Source organism: Neofelis nebulosa, chromosome 17 (genome assembly GCF_028018385.1).
Source record: "Neofelis nebulosa isolate mNeoNeb1 chromosome 17, mNeoNeb1.pri, whole genome shotgun sequence".
NCBI classification, from domain to species: domain Eukaryota; kingdom Metazoa; phylum Chordata; class Mammalia; order Carnivora; family Felidae; genus Neofelis; species Neofelis nebulosa.
This window is the reverse complement of record NC_080798.1, coordinates 2,027,963-2,043,905: the sequence shown is the minus strand read 5'-3', so window position 1 is coordinate 2,043,905 and position 15,943 is coordinate 2,027,963. Positions and strand designations below refer to the sequence as shown.

At 51.1% G+C, this 15,943-nt stretch overlaps 1 protein-coding gene and 1 long non-coding RNA gene across 3 annotated transcripts in view; both read right to left on the bottom strand.

Annotated features, from left to right (window-relative positions):
• The window catches only part of LOC131499477 (zinc finger protein 215-like), a 62,553-nt gene extending 57,083 nt beyond the window's left edge, over nucleotides 1–5,470 (bottom strand). The window contains exons 1-2 of the mRNA XM_058707516.1: nucleotides 5,393–5,470; nucleotides 623–1,125 (exon numbers count right to left, since the gene is read on the bottom strand). Of these exons, the coding sequence (XP_058563499.1) occupies nucleotides 623–1,022 (400 nt within the window). The 5' untranslated portion in view covers nucleotides 1,023–1,125; nucleotides 5,393–5,470. The remainder of the gene's footprint in view (nucleotides 1–622; nucleotides 1,126–5,392) is intronic.
• A 3,194-nt stretch (nucleotides 5,471–8,664) lies between these two features.
• LOC131499488 (uncharacterized) lies at nucleotides 8,665–13,184 on the bottom strand. Of its 2 annotated transcripts, none has more exons than XR_009255908.1 (2): nucleotides 12,033–13,184; nucleotides 8,665–10,284 (listed from the first exon to the last, which is right to left on the bottom strand). It is a non-coding gene; the product is annotated as an uncharacterized LOC131499488 (long non-coding RNA). The 2 variants fall into 2 exon arrangements; XR_009255907.1 differs by having other exon boundaries at nucleotides 8,665–10,075.
• Between the last annotated feature and the right edge of the window lie 2,759 nt (nucleotides 13,185–15,943).

Sequence of the window (15,943 nt, the reverse complement as noted above, 5' to 3'; positions counted from 1 at the left end):
GTAAATATTAAAAACTTTTTTTACATTTATTTATTTTTGATAGAGAGAGACAGAGCACAAGTGGGAGAGGGACAGAGAGAGAAGGAGACACAGAATCTGAAGCAGGCTCCAGGCTCCCAGCTGTCAGCACAGCTGACAGCTCGTGGGGCTCGAACTCATAAACCGCGAGATCATGACCTGAAGTGAAGTCCAACACTTAACCGCCTGAGCCACCCAGGCACCCCAAGAAATAGTAAATATTAAAAGCAAAAGCCAAGCCCCAAACTTCTTCCATCTCCTATGAGGCAGATTAGACTGGATTATAAAATTCATTCACTTATTCTTTTGACAAATTTTTAAGTGTATTTTGCTAGAGAGTACGCACATAAGTAGGGGAGGGGCAGAGAGAGTGAAGGAGAGAGAGAAACCCAAGCAGGCTCCACAACATTAGTGCAGAGCCCAATGTGGGGCTTGAACCCATGAACTGTGAGATCATGACCTGAGCTGAAGCCAGGAGTCAGACACTTAACCGAATGAGCTGCCCAGGCGCCCCTGACAAGTTTTTATTCATCTCCTTTTACATGCCATGCACACAGGGGATGTTCAATAAGTGGAAATGGCAGTTGCTTCCTTCCTCTCTCACCTTTCTCCCCACATGCTTGGATCAAGCCGGCCACCAGGGCTCCTGCCTCCTTGCTGTTCTTAGGCTGTTTTGACCTCACCCAGGTCTGCACCTCCTCCGGTAGGGTGCTCAGAAACTGTTCCAGCACCAGTCGTTCCATCATCTGCTGCTTGGTGTGGGTCTCGGGCTGCAGCCATTGCCGGCAGAGCTCCTGGATTTGGCTCACAGCTGGGTGAGGCCCAGTCACTGGAAGATACTGGAAATGCCTAAATGTTTCATGAGAAGCTTTCAGAGCCCCTGGACTGCTTATGGGGATGGTTTCTGGATTCTCTTCTTGATCATGTAGGTGGAAGAGCTGGGGACTCTTCAAGATAGCCAAAACATCTGTCACGTGCACCATCTTTACAGCTTGGCCCTTCATAGGATGGAGATACTCTAAAAGGCAGGCTGCTACAGAAAACACTGGTGTGGAAGATGGTGGGTGGAATTGTAGCGGATGAAAACAGGATACGGAAACCCAGGACCTGCAGAAATCATGTAGAGAGACTCACAAATGGCCTGCACAGTTGGGACTGGACAGTGGGGTAGAGGTGATTTGAAGCAAAAGGAGTTACCACATTTCACACAAATGCCTAACTACACATTTACAGAAATTTGTACATCTCCAGATATGATGTTACTTCAGTCCCCTCCCCAGGTCTACAAAATTCATGGGCACAGGCTAGAAATATTTCAGAAATGGCACTGAAGGGAAAAGGGACTTGAACCTCAAAACACAATGAACTGTATTAATTTGATCCACAGAAGAACTTCACTTCAAAAAATAAATGACTGTGTATTATACAAAATAAGGAAACAGCCTTTCTAAATTTTTTTAAACATTTATTTATTATTGAGAGAATGAGAGAGACAGAGCATGAGCATGGGAGGGGCAGAGAGAGGGGGGGACACAAAATCCAAAGCAGGCTCCAGGCTCTGAGCTGTCAGCACAGAGCCCAACATGGAGCTTGAACTTACAAACCATGAGATCATGACCTGAGCCGAAGCCAGACGCTTAACCGACTCATCCACCTAGGCGCCCCAGGAATCAGCCTTATAATATGTATACCCTACAAACAACTGGATTCATTTGCAAAATATTAAATCAGTTAGAAAAAGGCAAATAAGGGGCGCCTGGGTGGCGCAGTCGGTTAAGCGTCCGACTTCAGCCAGGTCACGATCTCGCGGTCCGTGAGTTCGAGCCCCGTGTCAGGCTCTGGGCTGATGGCTCAGAGCCTGGAGCCTGTTTCTGATTCTGTGTCTCCCTCTCTCTCTGCCCCTCCCCCATTCATGCTCTGTCTCTCTCTGTCCCAAAAATAAATAAAAAATGTTGAAAAAAAAAAATTAAAAAAAAAAAAAAAAGAAAAAGGCAAATAAGAGCAAAAAAAGTTAAAAGATATAAGCAGGTATTGTGCAAATGGCCGAACAGACACGAAATGGGGCTCAACTGCATTAGTCATCAGAGAAACAGGAATCAAAACCACAATGAGCTATCACAACACAGGATGTTCTTGTTGAAAAGAATCAGACAATAGTAAGTGTTTTACAGGAGACAATTAAACATTTCATTTTAATTCTTTGGTCAAAATCCAGTCTGGGGTAAAGTATGAAAAGTATTTTTTTTTCCTAAAAATTTTCCTGCCACTACAAATAAAAATTCGCTATCCTCCTTCTTGCTTTAAAAAAAAAAATGTTGGGGCGCCTGGGTGGCGCAGTCGGTTAAGCGTCCGACTTCAGCCAGGTCACGATCTCGCGGTCCGTGAGTTCGAGCCCCGCGTCGGGCTCTGGGCTGATGGCTCGGAGCCTGGAGCCTGTTTCCGATTCTGTGTCTCCCTCTCTCTCTGCCCCTCCCTCGTTCATGCTCTGTCTCTCTCTGTCCCAAAAATAAATAAAAAACGTTGATAAAAAAAAAAATGTTTATTTATTTATTTTGAGAGGGGCAGAGAGGGCGCATGCGCATGCATAAGCAGGGGGGAGGGCAGGGAGAGAGAATCCCAAGCAGGCTGCCTTCTGTCCCCAAAGAGCCCAACAGGGGGCTTGAACCCAGGAACCAGGAGATCACAACCTGAGCCGAAACCAAGAATCAGATGCTTAACGAACTGAGCCACCCAGGCACCCCTGTCCCCCTTCCTTCTTGGGATGTGTGACGTCCCACCCTGAATTGAACTTCCAGGTGTGCAGCCCAAGGAAGGACCCTAAGAAAGGATTACTAGAAATGAGTGTGGGATCACACCAGCCTAGCCTGCCTCCCTACACTAGCCAGGTTCAAGGCGAGTAGGGTGTAACAATTCTTCCTCCTGGCCCACAAAGGGAAACTATGACCTTGAAGGGTCAAGGCCTCCAGGTCTCAAGTACTGAAAGAAAGCTCATGGGCCTGCCTCCTCAGAGGGCACCTTCAGCATCCCTCCATTCTTCATAAATTCTTAACTCTCCTTCCTTTAAATTTTTATATTTTGGATTTCAGCCTTATCTTATTCCTACATCCATACCATCCAAGTTCTAACCAATTACTTCATAGTTTTGGCACCTTCTATTTCTTCCCAACACTCTTTTACTCAACCTTTATTTTTAAACTCTTAATACCACTATAATCATCTGCACAGAAAGCTCTCTAATGTCAATCAATTGTTTCACAACTTATTTCAGTTCTTTTCCATGGCCATTGGTCTACTTGGGTTTTCCACTTTTTGAACCCAAGTTTAAAAACATCCTTTTTCAAAAAAACCATCCATTTGCTTGAAATTGAAGTATACTAATACATGATTGCACACAGTATTCTCAGAATATTAAATCCCTTAAGTATGCAACTTTATCCTTTACTAATCAGTGATGCTGCTTTATTCCTAGGTTTTTAAATTTCTACTGTTTGTTCTTTATTGCCACTTTCTCTTTTTCACCCCAAGTACCACCTGCTAGTTCCAAGGCTATTATTTTTGTTTTCTCATGTATTTTTATTTATTTTCATTATTTTCTTACTCCTTTTTTTAGAGTTTTATCATTTTTTGTTTGTTCATTTGTTTGGGGGAGTTTGGGAACCTCTTGAAAAAAATGTATAATTTATTTTCCTTCTTCTTGACTACTGAAAGCTGTTAATTTGGGTTATACATCAACATTTAGGGATGTCACCCCTCTTATTTTCATTATTTTCTAAATAATTCATAATTGCACTCCGGGAAACATGAGGGAAATCATGTTAAAAAGTAATGACAAGGGGCGCCTGGGTGGCGCAGTCGGTTAAGCGTCCGACTTCAGCCAGGTCACGATCTCGCGGTCCGTGAGTTCGAGCCCCGCGTCAGGCTCTGGGCTGATGGCTCGGAGCCTGGAGCCTGTTTCCGATTCTGTGTCTCCCTCTCTCTCTGCCCCTCCCCCGTTCATTCTCTGTCTCTCTCTGTCCCAAAAATAAATAAAAAACGTTGAAAAAATTAAAAAAAAAAAAAAAAAGTAATGACAAAAGCAGCTAAGGTGTTAAATATTTTTTTAAAAAGGGGGGGGGGGCTAAAAAAAAGTCCCTATTTAACATGTTAAAAATACTTAAAAAAAAAAAAAAAAAAAAAAAAAAAAGGAGTCTCTTGATTTCAGAGTGGGGAAGAGCTTTCCGAGAAGCAGGGCTGAGTGTCCGGAGAGATCCCGGGTGGGCAGAGGTCTTGGTGGGAGGAGAAAGCAAGGACTGAAGGGAACGAATGGAAGAGAGGCACCGAGGCAAGAGAAAGGGAGTAAATCAAGGCAGGCAGGGAGCAGGGCAGAGCCGAGGACGGAGTGGGACAAGATAAAGAGAAGGAGCAGATGTAAGGCGGGGGAGTCACAGGCTGAGAAAAGAGGAGCATGACCAGGGCAGGGAGGAGAGACAGACAGGACTGGTAGAACTGAGGTAGAGGGGAGCACTGAGAGGGAGAAGCGGAGAGCTGAGGGAGGGTGAGAAGATGCCCTGTCTTCAGACCCACCCTGGGTCTGAGAGCAGAGAGACATGGCCCTGATCCCGGAGAGGAAAGTCAGAACTGGGGGCTAGGGCCTGGCATGGATCGAGGGTGGGAAGGAGTGGGGGGGTAGGGGGGTGAAGGGGGCCGGGGAGGGGCGTGTCTTGAGGTCTGTGGGCGGGGCCTGGCCCGAGAGGGGCGTCTCCTGTTGTTTGGGGCGGAGCCTTGAGTGGGGGCGGGGTTTCAGCCAGGGGGTGGGGCCTGAGGTCGGGCATGGAAGGACCTGTGGCTGGGGCGGGCCCTGGGCCGGAGGGAAGGGTCCCGTCTGGTGGGGGAGGGTGCTGGGGTCTGGGCCGGGAGGGGCGTGTCGAGGTTTGGAGGGGCGGGGTCTGTGAATGGGGGTGGGGCCGGCAGGCTGAGGGAGGACTTTAGCCTGAGGGCTAGGAGGGCAGTAACCAGAGGCCAGACAGCTGAGGTCACAAAGGCGCAAAGAGGAGAGGCCACGCCAGGGCGCTGGTGTCCCTCAGCTCCCTGGTCTCCTCACACCCCATGTCCCACCCAGGCCCCTTCCCCACGAGGGCTACTTCCCGTCACCCTACACGGAGGCTCCACTCACCCCACTTCCTCCTTCCCAGACACAGCTGCGCTGGGCGCCGGTTCAGTCCCACTGTGGCGTCGCACCTCAGAGAGGCCTGCGCCACCAGCCCCGGGGCTTCTCGCGCCCTCGGGTGCCCGCTCCTCGCCCTCGCGTCTCCTCCAATCACGTCCCCCTCCCTGTGCCGTCCCGGGCTGCCCGCGCGCCGCTCACACGCTGGCCCCGACGCCCGCTCACGCTCACCTTGCCTGCCTGGAGCCTCGCCTGACTGACTGACCAGCTCGCGCTCAGATTTGGCGCCTACGTTGCGGCGCATGCGCCCTGCAGCGTCTGCGCGTGCGCTCTGTGGGGCCTGCGGAGCAATGCGCCTCAAAATCCAGGCCGCTCCTCGCTGGTTCCGCTGGGGGGCGCGGGAGGACACACATGACAGAGATGGGGGAAGGGGAAGAAGGAAGTGGCACCAGGGTCGCCTGAGTACTTAAGGTGCTTTCCTTGGCTTTTTGGTTCGTTAATATATGGTTTGCAGATTATTAGGTAAACCAACAGTATGAGGTGAAAAGTCTTCCTCCCCTCCCAGTGTGTACCCCATGATGAGGGAGTGTGGGGCAAGGTGAGGGCAGAATACAGGCCAGCAGCACCCCCACCCCCCAAAGTGGGATATGTGTGATATTCCTTGGACATTCCTGGCTGCCCAAAAACAGGGGAAAGGGATTTAAGTGCTTGCTGTGGTGATATGGAAAACTAAGGCAAATGAAAAATTAAATTCCCTTACTGCCTACAGCCCATTGACAAGTCCTTGAAACTGGCACAGTGGCCTCCCTCTAGGAGCTCAGCTGCCTCGATGATGACACTTTGCTAGGGACAAAAGGGAATCTTGGCTTAACGTTATCCTGACACCCCCACCCCGACCCCACAGGATCCCGTAAGTCTACTTATTTTATTTTATTTTATTTTATTTTTTATTTTTAAAGTTTATTCATTTATTTTGAGACGCAGAGAGAGGAGGGAAGGGAGAGAGGGAGAGAATCCCAAGCAGGCTCTACACTGTCAGCACAGAGCCCCATGCGGGGTTCCAACTCATGAACTGAGATCATGACCTGAGCTGAAATCAAGAGTTGACCTCCTAACCAAGTAAGCCACACAGGTGTCCCAGGATCCTGTAAGTCTACTTGCACATAAAAAAAAATTCCTTTGGAAACTTCCTTTGTCTCAACTCCCCTGGGATATATGTGGGCAATCATACTCCAAGCTTATGGCCGCTGATATATATATCCAAAGGGTCCCATGACGGCGGTTTTACTAAAGGGTAATAAGTGGTGTTTTCCTAATAGTAGCTAGCCCCTCAAGGTCCTGGAAACCTTGCTTCCAAAATTCCTTAGAGACAACGCTATCCCTAACCCCCTCCCAACCTGAGGATGTATAATGAGTTACCCCTCACAACCCCAGTGCAGTTCTTCCTGCCCATGGGTCCTGTCCCAGTGCGTTAATAAAATCACCTTTTTGCACCAAAGACGTCTTCAAGAATTCTTTCTTGGCTGTCAGCTCCCAACCCCCCACCATCACCCCAAAACCTCATCACACCACCCACCAATTTTTTATGCCCATGAAACATGTGGTAACCACTGCGATTAGTTTGTGTCCTTCCACATTTCTTTATGCATGGTGTGTGTGTGTGCATATCTTCCGCACATGCATATAAGCACATATGATCATACATATATCTGTATGTGTGATCATACATATATCTGTACTAGAGTATATATTCCTGTACATATGCGTGTATCAATAATATTAATGAATGTATTTTAAAATATGAAATATTTTTATAAATATATAAAAATTAAATATTATATAGTACAAATATTTCTTGTATAATATATATTATTTACATATGTAATATATGTAATGGAAATATGTAACTATATAATCTATATTGTTATAATACATAGGTTCACTATTATACATAATTATACGTTTTCATAAATATAAGACATATTTTTAGGTTTGTGTAAGTACTCGTACTCCCATTTCCTCCCTTTTTTAGACAAAAGATGGCACACTTTGCCCGTTGTTCTGTGCCCTTATTTCTTTTCACTTACCAGTATGTCTTGCAGAGCTTTTCATATCAGTACAAAGAGAGATTGCTCACTGGTTTTGGTTTTTAATTTTTTAATGTTTATTTATTTTTAAGACAGAGAGACACAGAACACGAGCTGGTGAGGGACAGAGAGAGGTAGACACAGAATCCGAAGCAGGCTCCAGGCTCCGAGCTGTCAGCACAGAGCCTGACGCAGGGCTCAAACTCACGAACTGCGAGATCATGATCTGAGCTGAAGTCGGATGGACACTTAACCGACTAGGCCACCCAGGTGCCCCTCACTGTTTTTGAATAGCTGTTTGGGTGATCTTGTACGGTTTTGACTTCAGTTATTTAACTAGTTCCTCACAGTTGAGTTTTCAGTACTTTCTCCTGCGACTAGTGTTAAGGGCATACTCTTGACCTTCAACAATTGTGCTGGTGTATAAATCTACAGGTAAGATAAACTCCCTGGCACGGGGTTGCTGAAGCAAAACATGTACATGTCTCTTATTTTTCTAAGATTTTATTTTTAAGTAATTTCTACACCCAACATAGGGGTCGACTCACAACCCCAAGATCAAGAGTTGCACGCTGCACCGACTGAGCCAGCCAGCCCGGCACCCCATGTATGTGTCATTTTGAGAAAGGTTTCTAAGTTGCCTTCCATCAACACTATTGCATCTTAGACCCCCACTACCCTTTGTGAGTGTGTCTGTCCAGGGGCTCAGCTCAGGTGACAGAAGGAAGCCCTGGATGAACCAGGGCTGAGACAGAGCCCCGCCTTGCCCAGAAAGGCCCAGAATGGCCAGGCTGCATCTCACAGATATGGGAGCACAGGCCCAGAGGAACCAAGGACCCCTGAACTGAGGAGTCTGGGATTATTTTGGAACCCTCATTGATTCTGTGGATATCAAGAAACTGACTCTCAAGTTTATAGGAGAAGCAAAAAGACCCAGAATGGCCAATACGATATTGAAAGAGAAAAACAGTGTCTGAGGACTTCAGCACTTGACACTACTGGACTTTCAAGACTTACTTGTGAGAAAATTTAATAAAGGGAAACCTCACTAAAATGAAGTTAGGAGACCAGAAGGGGGAGCTCTCACTCTAAATCAAGAATTGTGGATTACACACTCCGTGAGAAGAATGCGGCACAGGGAAGAATCATCAATTCCAGGCCCCCACAGGGAAAGATGGACACTGCATCTCCCACAAGATACTGACCACCCCTGCAACTCAGCCAGTGACAAACCATCACCACCCTGAACCCCTGCTTTTTATCCAACGGACTTTCATTCAGAACAACCCCTCCCAACTTCCTCCTTCTCCATAAAAAGAAGTTCCTCTCCTTTGTCTGTCGGACTAGCCTATGCTTTTTGCAGCAGTTTGTTTGGCCCAAACTGCTATTCTCTGCTCTTCCCAATTATGAAAGACATTTTCAGATGGTAAATGAACTGTTTTATTTTTTAAGGTCAACACTCTAAAGCTAAAGTAATCAAGATAGTGTGTACTGATGAAACAATAGACCAAGCCATCAATGGAACAGAACAGAGAGCCCAGACACAGACTCACATAAATCTGATCTTTAACAAAGGAGCAAAGGCAGAGCAACAGAGAAAAGACAGCCTTTTCCACAAACGGTGCTGGAACAGATATCCATACACACACACAAAAATGAACCTAGACACTGACCTTATTCCCTTCACAAAAAATAACTCAAAATGGATCACAGACCTAAGTGTAAAATCAAAACTATAAAACTCCTAGAAGAAAACATAAGATACACATAACCACATCCTGGCAGAGTAAAACCCACAAAGTCAGAACACACAAATTCCCCATGTGGGGGATCCCCCAGAAGTGTTCCCCTGTGTGTCTTATCTGGAAACCAATGATTCCAGAATTATGCAAACTGTCTGAGCTTCAGTTTACCCCTCTGTGAGGGCGAGGGTGGGGTGGGGGGTGGGAGGAAGGATACTAAGTTATTAAATGTAAGGATTACATATGATTAAAAAGTTTTCCTCAACCCTCTTGGGATCCCAGCTGGGTCTGACAATTAACAAGAGAAAAGTTCACCAGTTCAATGTAAGTTTTCTGTGACATGAGAGCCTTCCTGAGAAAATGAGAAAGACGCATTTTATGCTAGGTTTGATAAAGAGTGGACACTCCTGGAGGAATCTGACCAGTTAAAGAGTATGAGGGATTGTAGGAAACTGTAGCAAGGCCTGTTTGTTAGAATTCTTCTCATTCTCTTTTTCTTCAGAGATAAAGATGTCCCTTTCCTCCTGGTATAAGGAGGGAAACTTTCACATGAGAGTTTTATAACCTGTTTCAGGAAAGAAGGTGGAGGATGTCAGAGTGACCTTATTTCTGGTGTTTTTCTCAAACTCCTTGAGGTTCAATACGCCAAGGTGTCATATTCAGGGTATGTTATCCTGAACCCCAACACATAACAAGTGATTAAATAATGTCTGACCCCACTATAGACAGTTTGTGTACTGGCTACAATTTTACCATTATTAGTGGATGAGACTCAGGAAGCATCTCACTCCACCTCCTCTCCTGGATCACAGCTACCCTGCATCATTGTTCCTCTGGGTAGGGGCTTCACCTGGCCTCAGATGTCAGCTCTCTGCCTGGTGCCTCTGCCCCATGTACTACAGCCCCTGAGTTTCAGCCAGGACTTACAGGAAAAGGTATATGACAGTTGAAAGGAAGATCAGAGGATCACAGAACTTCACACGTCAGAGCAGCAGAGACACAGGGGCCTGGATTCCTGATCATGGGGTAGGCTGGTGGTAGGGGCTAAGCCCTGCAGAGTCATCAGTCATAAAATGATCCTCAGGCTGAAAGAGAGCCAGCTCACACTGTTAAGCATTCAAAGCACGAAAAAATAACATAACTGCTAAGATAAAGGAAGTGCTAATTAACTTGATGTAGATTATCATTTAAAGAAATATACCGATATAAAACATCGTACCTTTTAAAATGTACAATTTTTATTCATCAATTACACCTCAAAATATGGGGGGGGGGGGAACAAAATTTCTTTTTGCTGGGGGAAAAAAGACACAGTTACAACCCACCAGCCATTCCTCCACACCTCCCAACCTATACACAGAGACCCCTTCAGGCACTCCACACACACACTCAGACCACACAGAGAACCTACCATTACCCAAACAACGCTCTTTTTAAAATAGAGATTCTGGGCACATCGACAAACACACACGTTCAGAAATACACCCACACACTCAGAACAGACAGGGATACACAAACACACACATTAAAAAAAAAAACAAACACATATTTTGAAATGAACCCGAGGACACCAGGAAATAACGTCACACACACGTCAGCAGACACGCACATGCCCAGGCCTGCAGGTCTCTCCGGGAACACGGACACGCATGCGCACACGACCGGGGACACATGCATCTGCAGAAGCACAGCTTGCAAACCCCAAGTCACCCTCCAGACACGCAGACGCCTCTGGCTGACACCCTGGACCCAGGCTGAGCCTCGCGGGTGGACCTACCCCACCCGCAGGTGTCCCCTCCTGGATGCACACACCCCACACGCGCCCAGCCCCCCACCCTAGCCGGGCATGCGCACACAGACTCGCTGGAGGCACTGGAGCCAGTGCGCAAGCGCCCTTCTCTTCAGACAGAGTCCTCCTCACAAGTCCCCTCACCTCTGTCAAAGGCCTCTTGAGGGGCTCCCCGCACCGGATCCGGCCCCATCCCCGCCCCAGCCCTGGCCCCAGGCTGACTTCGGGGTGCCTCCAAATTCATTGTCCTGTGTCCCAGCCCTTCAAGTCGTCCACTGTCTCCCCTGATCCCCAGTTGACCTGTACAGAGCTCTCAGGCCTTCCAAATAACATGTGCCTCCTCCATCAGACTGCCTTGGCCCAAGGCCCTACCCTCCTGCCTCTTGAAGACCTCCCCACCATGCCCAGGTCTGCAGGCCTGACCTGAGGGGACGGCTCCTTCCTCCCCTGCACCCCCACCCCGACCCCCACATACCACCAAACACACAAGCAACTTCCACCACCAACAGCCCAGCCCAGGAGCCTGGGCCAGGCCGTCCGGGGAAAGGCAATCTGAGTTGACAGGAGAGAGACGGGCAGGCACAGAACCTCATGCTTTTGGAGCAGCAGGGGCACAGTGCTTGGCGCTCTAGTCCCGGGGGTGGGAGGGGGCTGGGCTATGGGGGCCGGCCGCAGGCAGGATCATCAGATGTACCATGACCCCCGGGTGCCACTCCAAGTCACCCTCCAGGGCACGAGGACACCTTCTCGCTGACACCAGGGCCCACGCAGGCTCTCACCCAAGCCTCCCCCCCCTGGAGAGCCCCCCCTCCCATGCACACACTGGGCTCTCTCCCAGCCCCACCCACTGCAGGGCTCCGCAGGCACACTCACTGGAGGCTCTAAGGCTGGTTTGCAGGAGCCTTTCCCCTCTGGGATCTTCACAGGCATCCTCCACACCCGCTCTAATCAACAAGCCCCCACCCCGACCCTCACCCTCCCCAACCACAACTTCACCTCCACCCCCTGAAAACATCTCTCAGGACAGTCCCCTAAAATCCTTCTCCTATGCTCACACCCTGGCCGTCAGGTCCATAACTTTTTCCCATGACTTCTAACTGACCTCTCCAGAGTCTTGAACCCACCAGATGCAAGCTTGATTCCCCTCCCAGTCCCTGACCACCCCCCGTCCCCCCACCTCTCACTGGCATGAAGGGTGTCTGCAGCCATCTCCTCTGTGAGGTCCCATGTTGTGTCCCCTCTGGTCTTCTCACCTGCAGGTGGCAGGAGGCAGTCACACGATTCAGAGTGGTTGTCAGCTAGGAAATGGCCTGGAAAGTGCCAGCAGTGGTCGGGATGATTCTCTGGTCCTCTGCGTGGATCTGTGCCTTCCGCACCCATCTCAGGGGCTCCTAGACAGCTCACGTGAGCCCCAAGACCCGAGGCGCTTCTGTGCTGTGCTGGCTGGGCGCCTAGAGGCTCAGCAGTGAGATCCTCATCCCCATCTCCATCCTGATCCGGATCCATCCTGATCTGCTGCCACCTGGCCGGCCCCAGATTACCACCCCAGATCTAAGCTGAGCGCAGGAGGTCCCTTCTGAGCCTCACCAGCCTGGGACTGTCCCTCTGGCCCTGTCAGACTTGGCGGCTGCTTTCCCGCTGGGCAGGGGCGGGGCGGCCCTGCTCAGCTCCTCTCCACTTGCCTGCTCAGGGCCCCTCAGGACTGGCCCAGAGACCCGTGCAAGACAAAGAGTGTGGGAAAGAACGCGCTCTCCCAGGGCTCAGGGACACTCCCCGCCCCCACTGCCCCATCTGTGCTCCCAAGACAAGCGATGCAACAGTGCCTGAGCAGGACACAGGCCGCTGTGGTGCTGGCGACAATTTTATTGTGTTTACAGGTTGAGGGGCAGGAGGCCTCTCCCACCTCCTCCTCTCTGGCCCTGAAGCACTGGCCCAGTCTCAGGGTGCACGTGCACCCAAATGGAAGGGGAACAGGAGGGGCCCTGCAGGAGCATCAGATCAGACACACCCGGACCCCCAGGGACGCACTGGGCTCCCCCCACACCACGCGGAGATTGCACACAATGCATACAATGAAAACCCACAATCACCCCCTTGGCGCTCACAGTCTTACGTGGAATCATTGAGACTCACGTGGATCCCACAGACACACAAAATCTATAGACGCATCCTCATGCTCACAACACGGGGGGCGGGGTGGGGGGCCGTGTCAGGTCCCTACACAATGGCAAACACACACATTCCTGGAGCCTCACAGACAACCTGCGGGCTTCGCACTCCGATTAGCAACCTAAGACTGACTTGCAGACCCTCACACGGCAACTGGCAGACACAAAGTCCAAAGAAAGCACAATGAAGCACAGACACACAAACTTTTACACACACACACACACACACACACACACACACACACACACGTTTTCAAACGAACCCCGAGGACGCCTGGACATAACGTCACACACGTCCGCAGACACACGCTGCAAGGAAACTCTGAGACACGCACACACCCAGGCCTGTAGGTCTCTCTGGGAACACGGACACGCATGCGCACACGCCGGGGGACACACGCATCTGTAGACGCACAGCTTGCAAACGCCAGGTCACCCTCCAGACACGCAGACGCCTCTGGCTGACACCCAGGACCCAGGCTGAGCCTTGCGGGTGGACCTACCCCCCCAGGTGTCCCCTCCTGGATGCACACCCCCCACACGCGCCCAGCCCCCACCCCAGCCGGGCATGCGCACACAGACTCGCTAGAGGCGCTGGACCCCGTGCGCAAGCGCCCTTCTCATCCGTGAGTTTTCAGTCCTGTCCCCCTCACAAGTCAGCCCTCTCTGTCAAAGGTCTCTTGAGGGTCTCCCCGACACTCCACGGCCCCCTCCCCCGCCTGGTCCTGGCTCCAGACTGACTTTGGGGTGCCTCCAAATTCATTCTTCTCTGTCTCTGCCTGTCAAGTTGGCCACCACTGTCTCCCCTGATGCCCAAATGACCTGTTCAGCATCCTGGAGGCCTCCCGAATTACCTCTGTCTCCTCCATCAGACTGCCTTAGAACAAGGCCCTACCATCCTGCCTCTGGAAGCCCTCCCCACAGTGTCCAATAACAGGGCCTGTCCTGGAGGTAAGTCTCCTTCATCCCCTCCACCGCGACACCCACCACACATACCCGCAAACACGCAAGCAACCTCCCCCACCAGCCCAGCCCAGCCCGGGAGTCTGGGCCAGGCCATCCAGGGAAAGGCAATCTGAATTGACAGGAGAGACGGGCAGGAAAGGAACCTCATGCTTTTGGACCCTCCCCACCCCCACTAGCTCCCAAGACAAGTGATTCCAACAGTGCCTGAGCAGTACACAGGCCGCTGTGGTGCTGGTGACAATTTTATTGTGTTTACAGGTTGAGGGGCAGGAGGCCTCTCCCACCTCCTCCTCTCTGGCCCTGAAGCACTGGCCCAGTCTCGGGGTCTTCTTCATGCACCCAAATGGAAGGGGAACAGGAGGGGCCCTGCAGGAGCATCAGATCAGACACACCCGGACCCCCAGGGACGCACTGGGCTCCCCCCACACCACGCGGAGATTGCACACAATGCATACAATGAAAACCCACAATCACCCCCTTGGCGCTCACAGTCTTACGTGGAATCATTGAGACTCACGTGGATCCCACAGACACACAAAATCTATAGACGCATCCTCATGCTCACAACACGGGGCGGGGGGGGGGGGGGGAGAGGGGGGGCGGTGTCAGGTCCCTACACAATGGCAAACACACACATTCCTGGAGCCTCACAGACAACCTGTGGGCTTCGCACTCCGATTAGCAACCTAAGACTGACTTGCAGATCCTCACACAGAAACAAGCAGACACAAAGTCCAAAGAAAGCACAATGAAGCACAGACACACAAATCTTTATACACACACACACACACACACACACACACACACACACGCATTTTCAAATGAACCCCGAGGACGCCTGGACATAACGTCACACACACGTCCGCAGACACACACTGCAGGGAAACTCAGACACGCACACACCCAGGCCTGCAGGTCTCTCTGGGAACACGGACACGCATGCGCACATGTCCGGGGACACATGGGTCTGCAGACGCACAGCTTGCAAACCCGAAGTCACCCTCCAGACACGCAGACGCCTCTGGCTGACACCCAGGACCCAGGCTGAGCCTTGCGGGTGGACCTACCCCCCCAGGTGTCCCCTCCTGGATGCACACACCCCACACGCGCCCAGCCCCCACCCCAGCCGGGCATGCGCACACAGACTCGCTGGAGGCGCTGGACCCAGTGCGCAAGCGCCCTTCTCATCTGTGAGTTTTCAGAAGCGTCATACTCACAAGTGACCCCCCTCTCACACAAAGGCCTCCTGAAGGTCTCCTCGCTGCTCCACGTCCCCCTCCTCCTCCCTGGCCCTGGCTCTAGACTGACTTCAAGGCGCCTTCAGATTAATTCTGTGCCCTAGCCCTCCAAGTCGACCACTGTCTCCCCTGATCCCCAGTAGACCTGTCCAAGAGTCCTGCAGGCCTCCCGAATTACCTCTGTCTCCTCCATCAGACTGCCTTGGAGCAAGACCTGATCGTCCTGCCCCTTAAACCCCTCCCCACCCCTGCCCAGGTCCACAGGCCTGTCCTGGAGGGAAGTCTTCTTCCTCCCCTGTACCCCCACACCTACCACACCTACCCCCAAACACAAAAGCAACCTCCCCCAGCAACCCAGCCCAGGAGTCTGGGCCAGGCCGTCCAGGGAATGGCAATCTGAGTTGACAGGAGAGATGGGCTGGCACGGAACCTCATGCTTTTGGAGCAGGAGGGGCACAGTGCCTGGCGCCGTGGTCGGGGGGGGGGGGGGGGCGGGGGGGATGGAGGGGGCTGGGCCATGGGGCCAGACGCAGGCAGGATCGTGGGAGGCAAGATGACCCCCCCAGGTGCTGGGTGACCCCCTAACATACTGGACACACCCTCTTCCTTGCAGGGCCTACTGTCAACAACTCTGACACTCTCCCTCAACCTGGGCGGCCCACCTGCAAACAGAGACCCTCTGGTGGAGGCACACACACACACACACACACGTGTGCAGTAACACGTGCACACACTCAGCGGCATTCTGGCACACACACACACGGAGACACACGCCTGAGTGGACACCGGCCT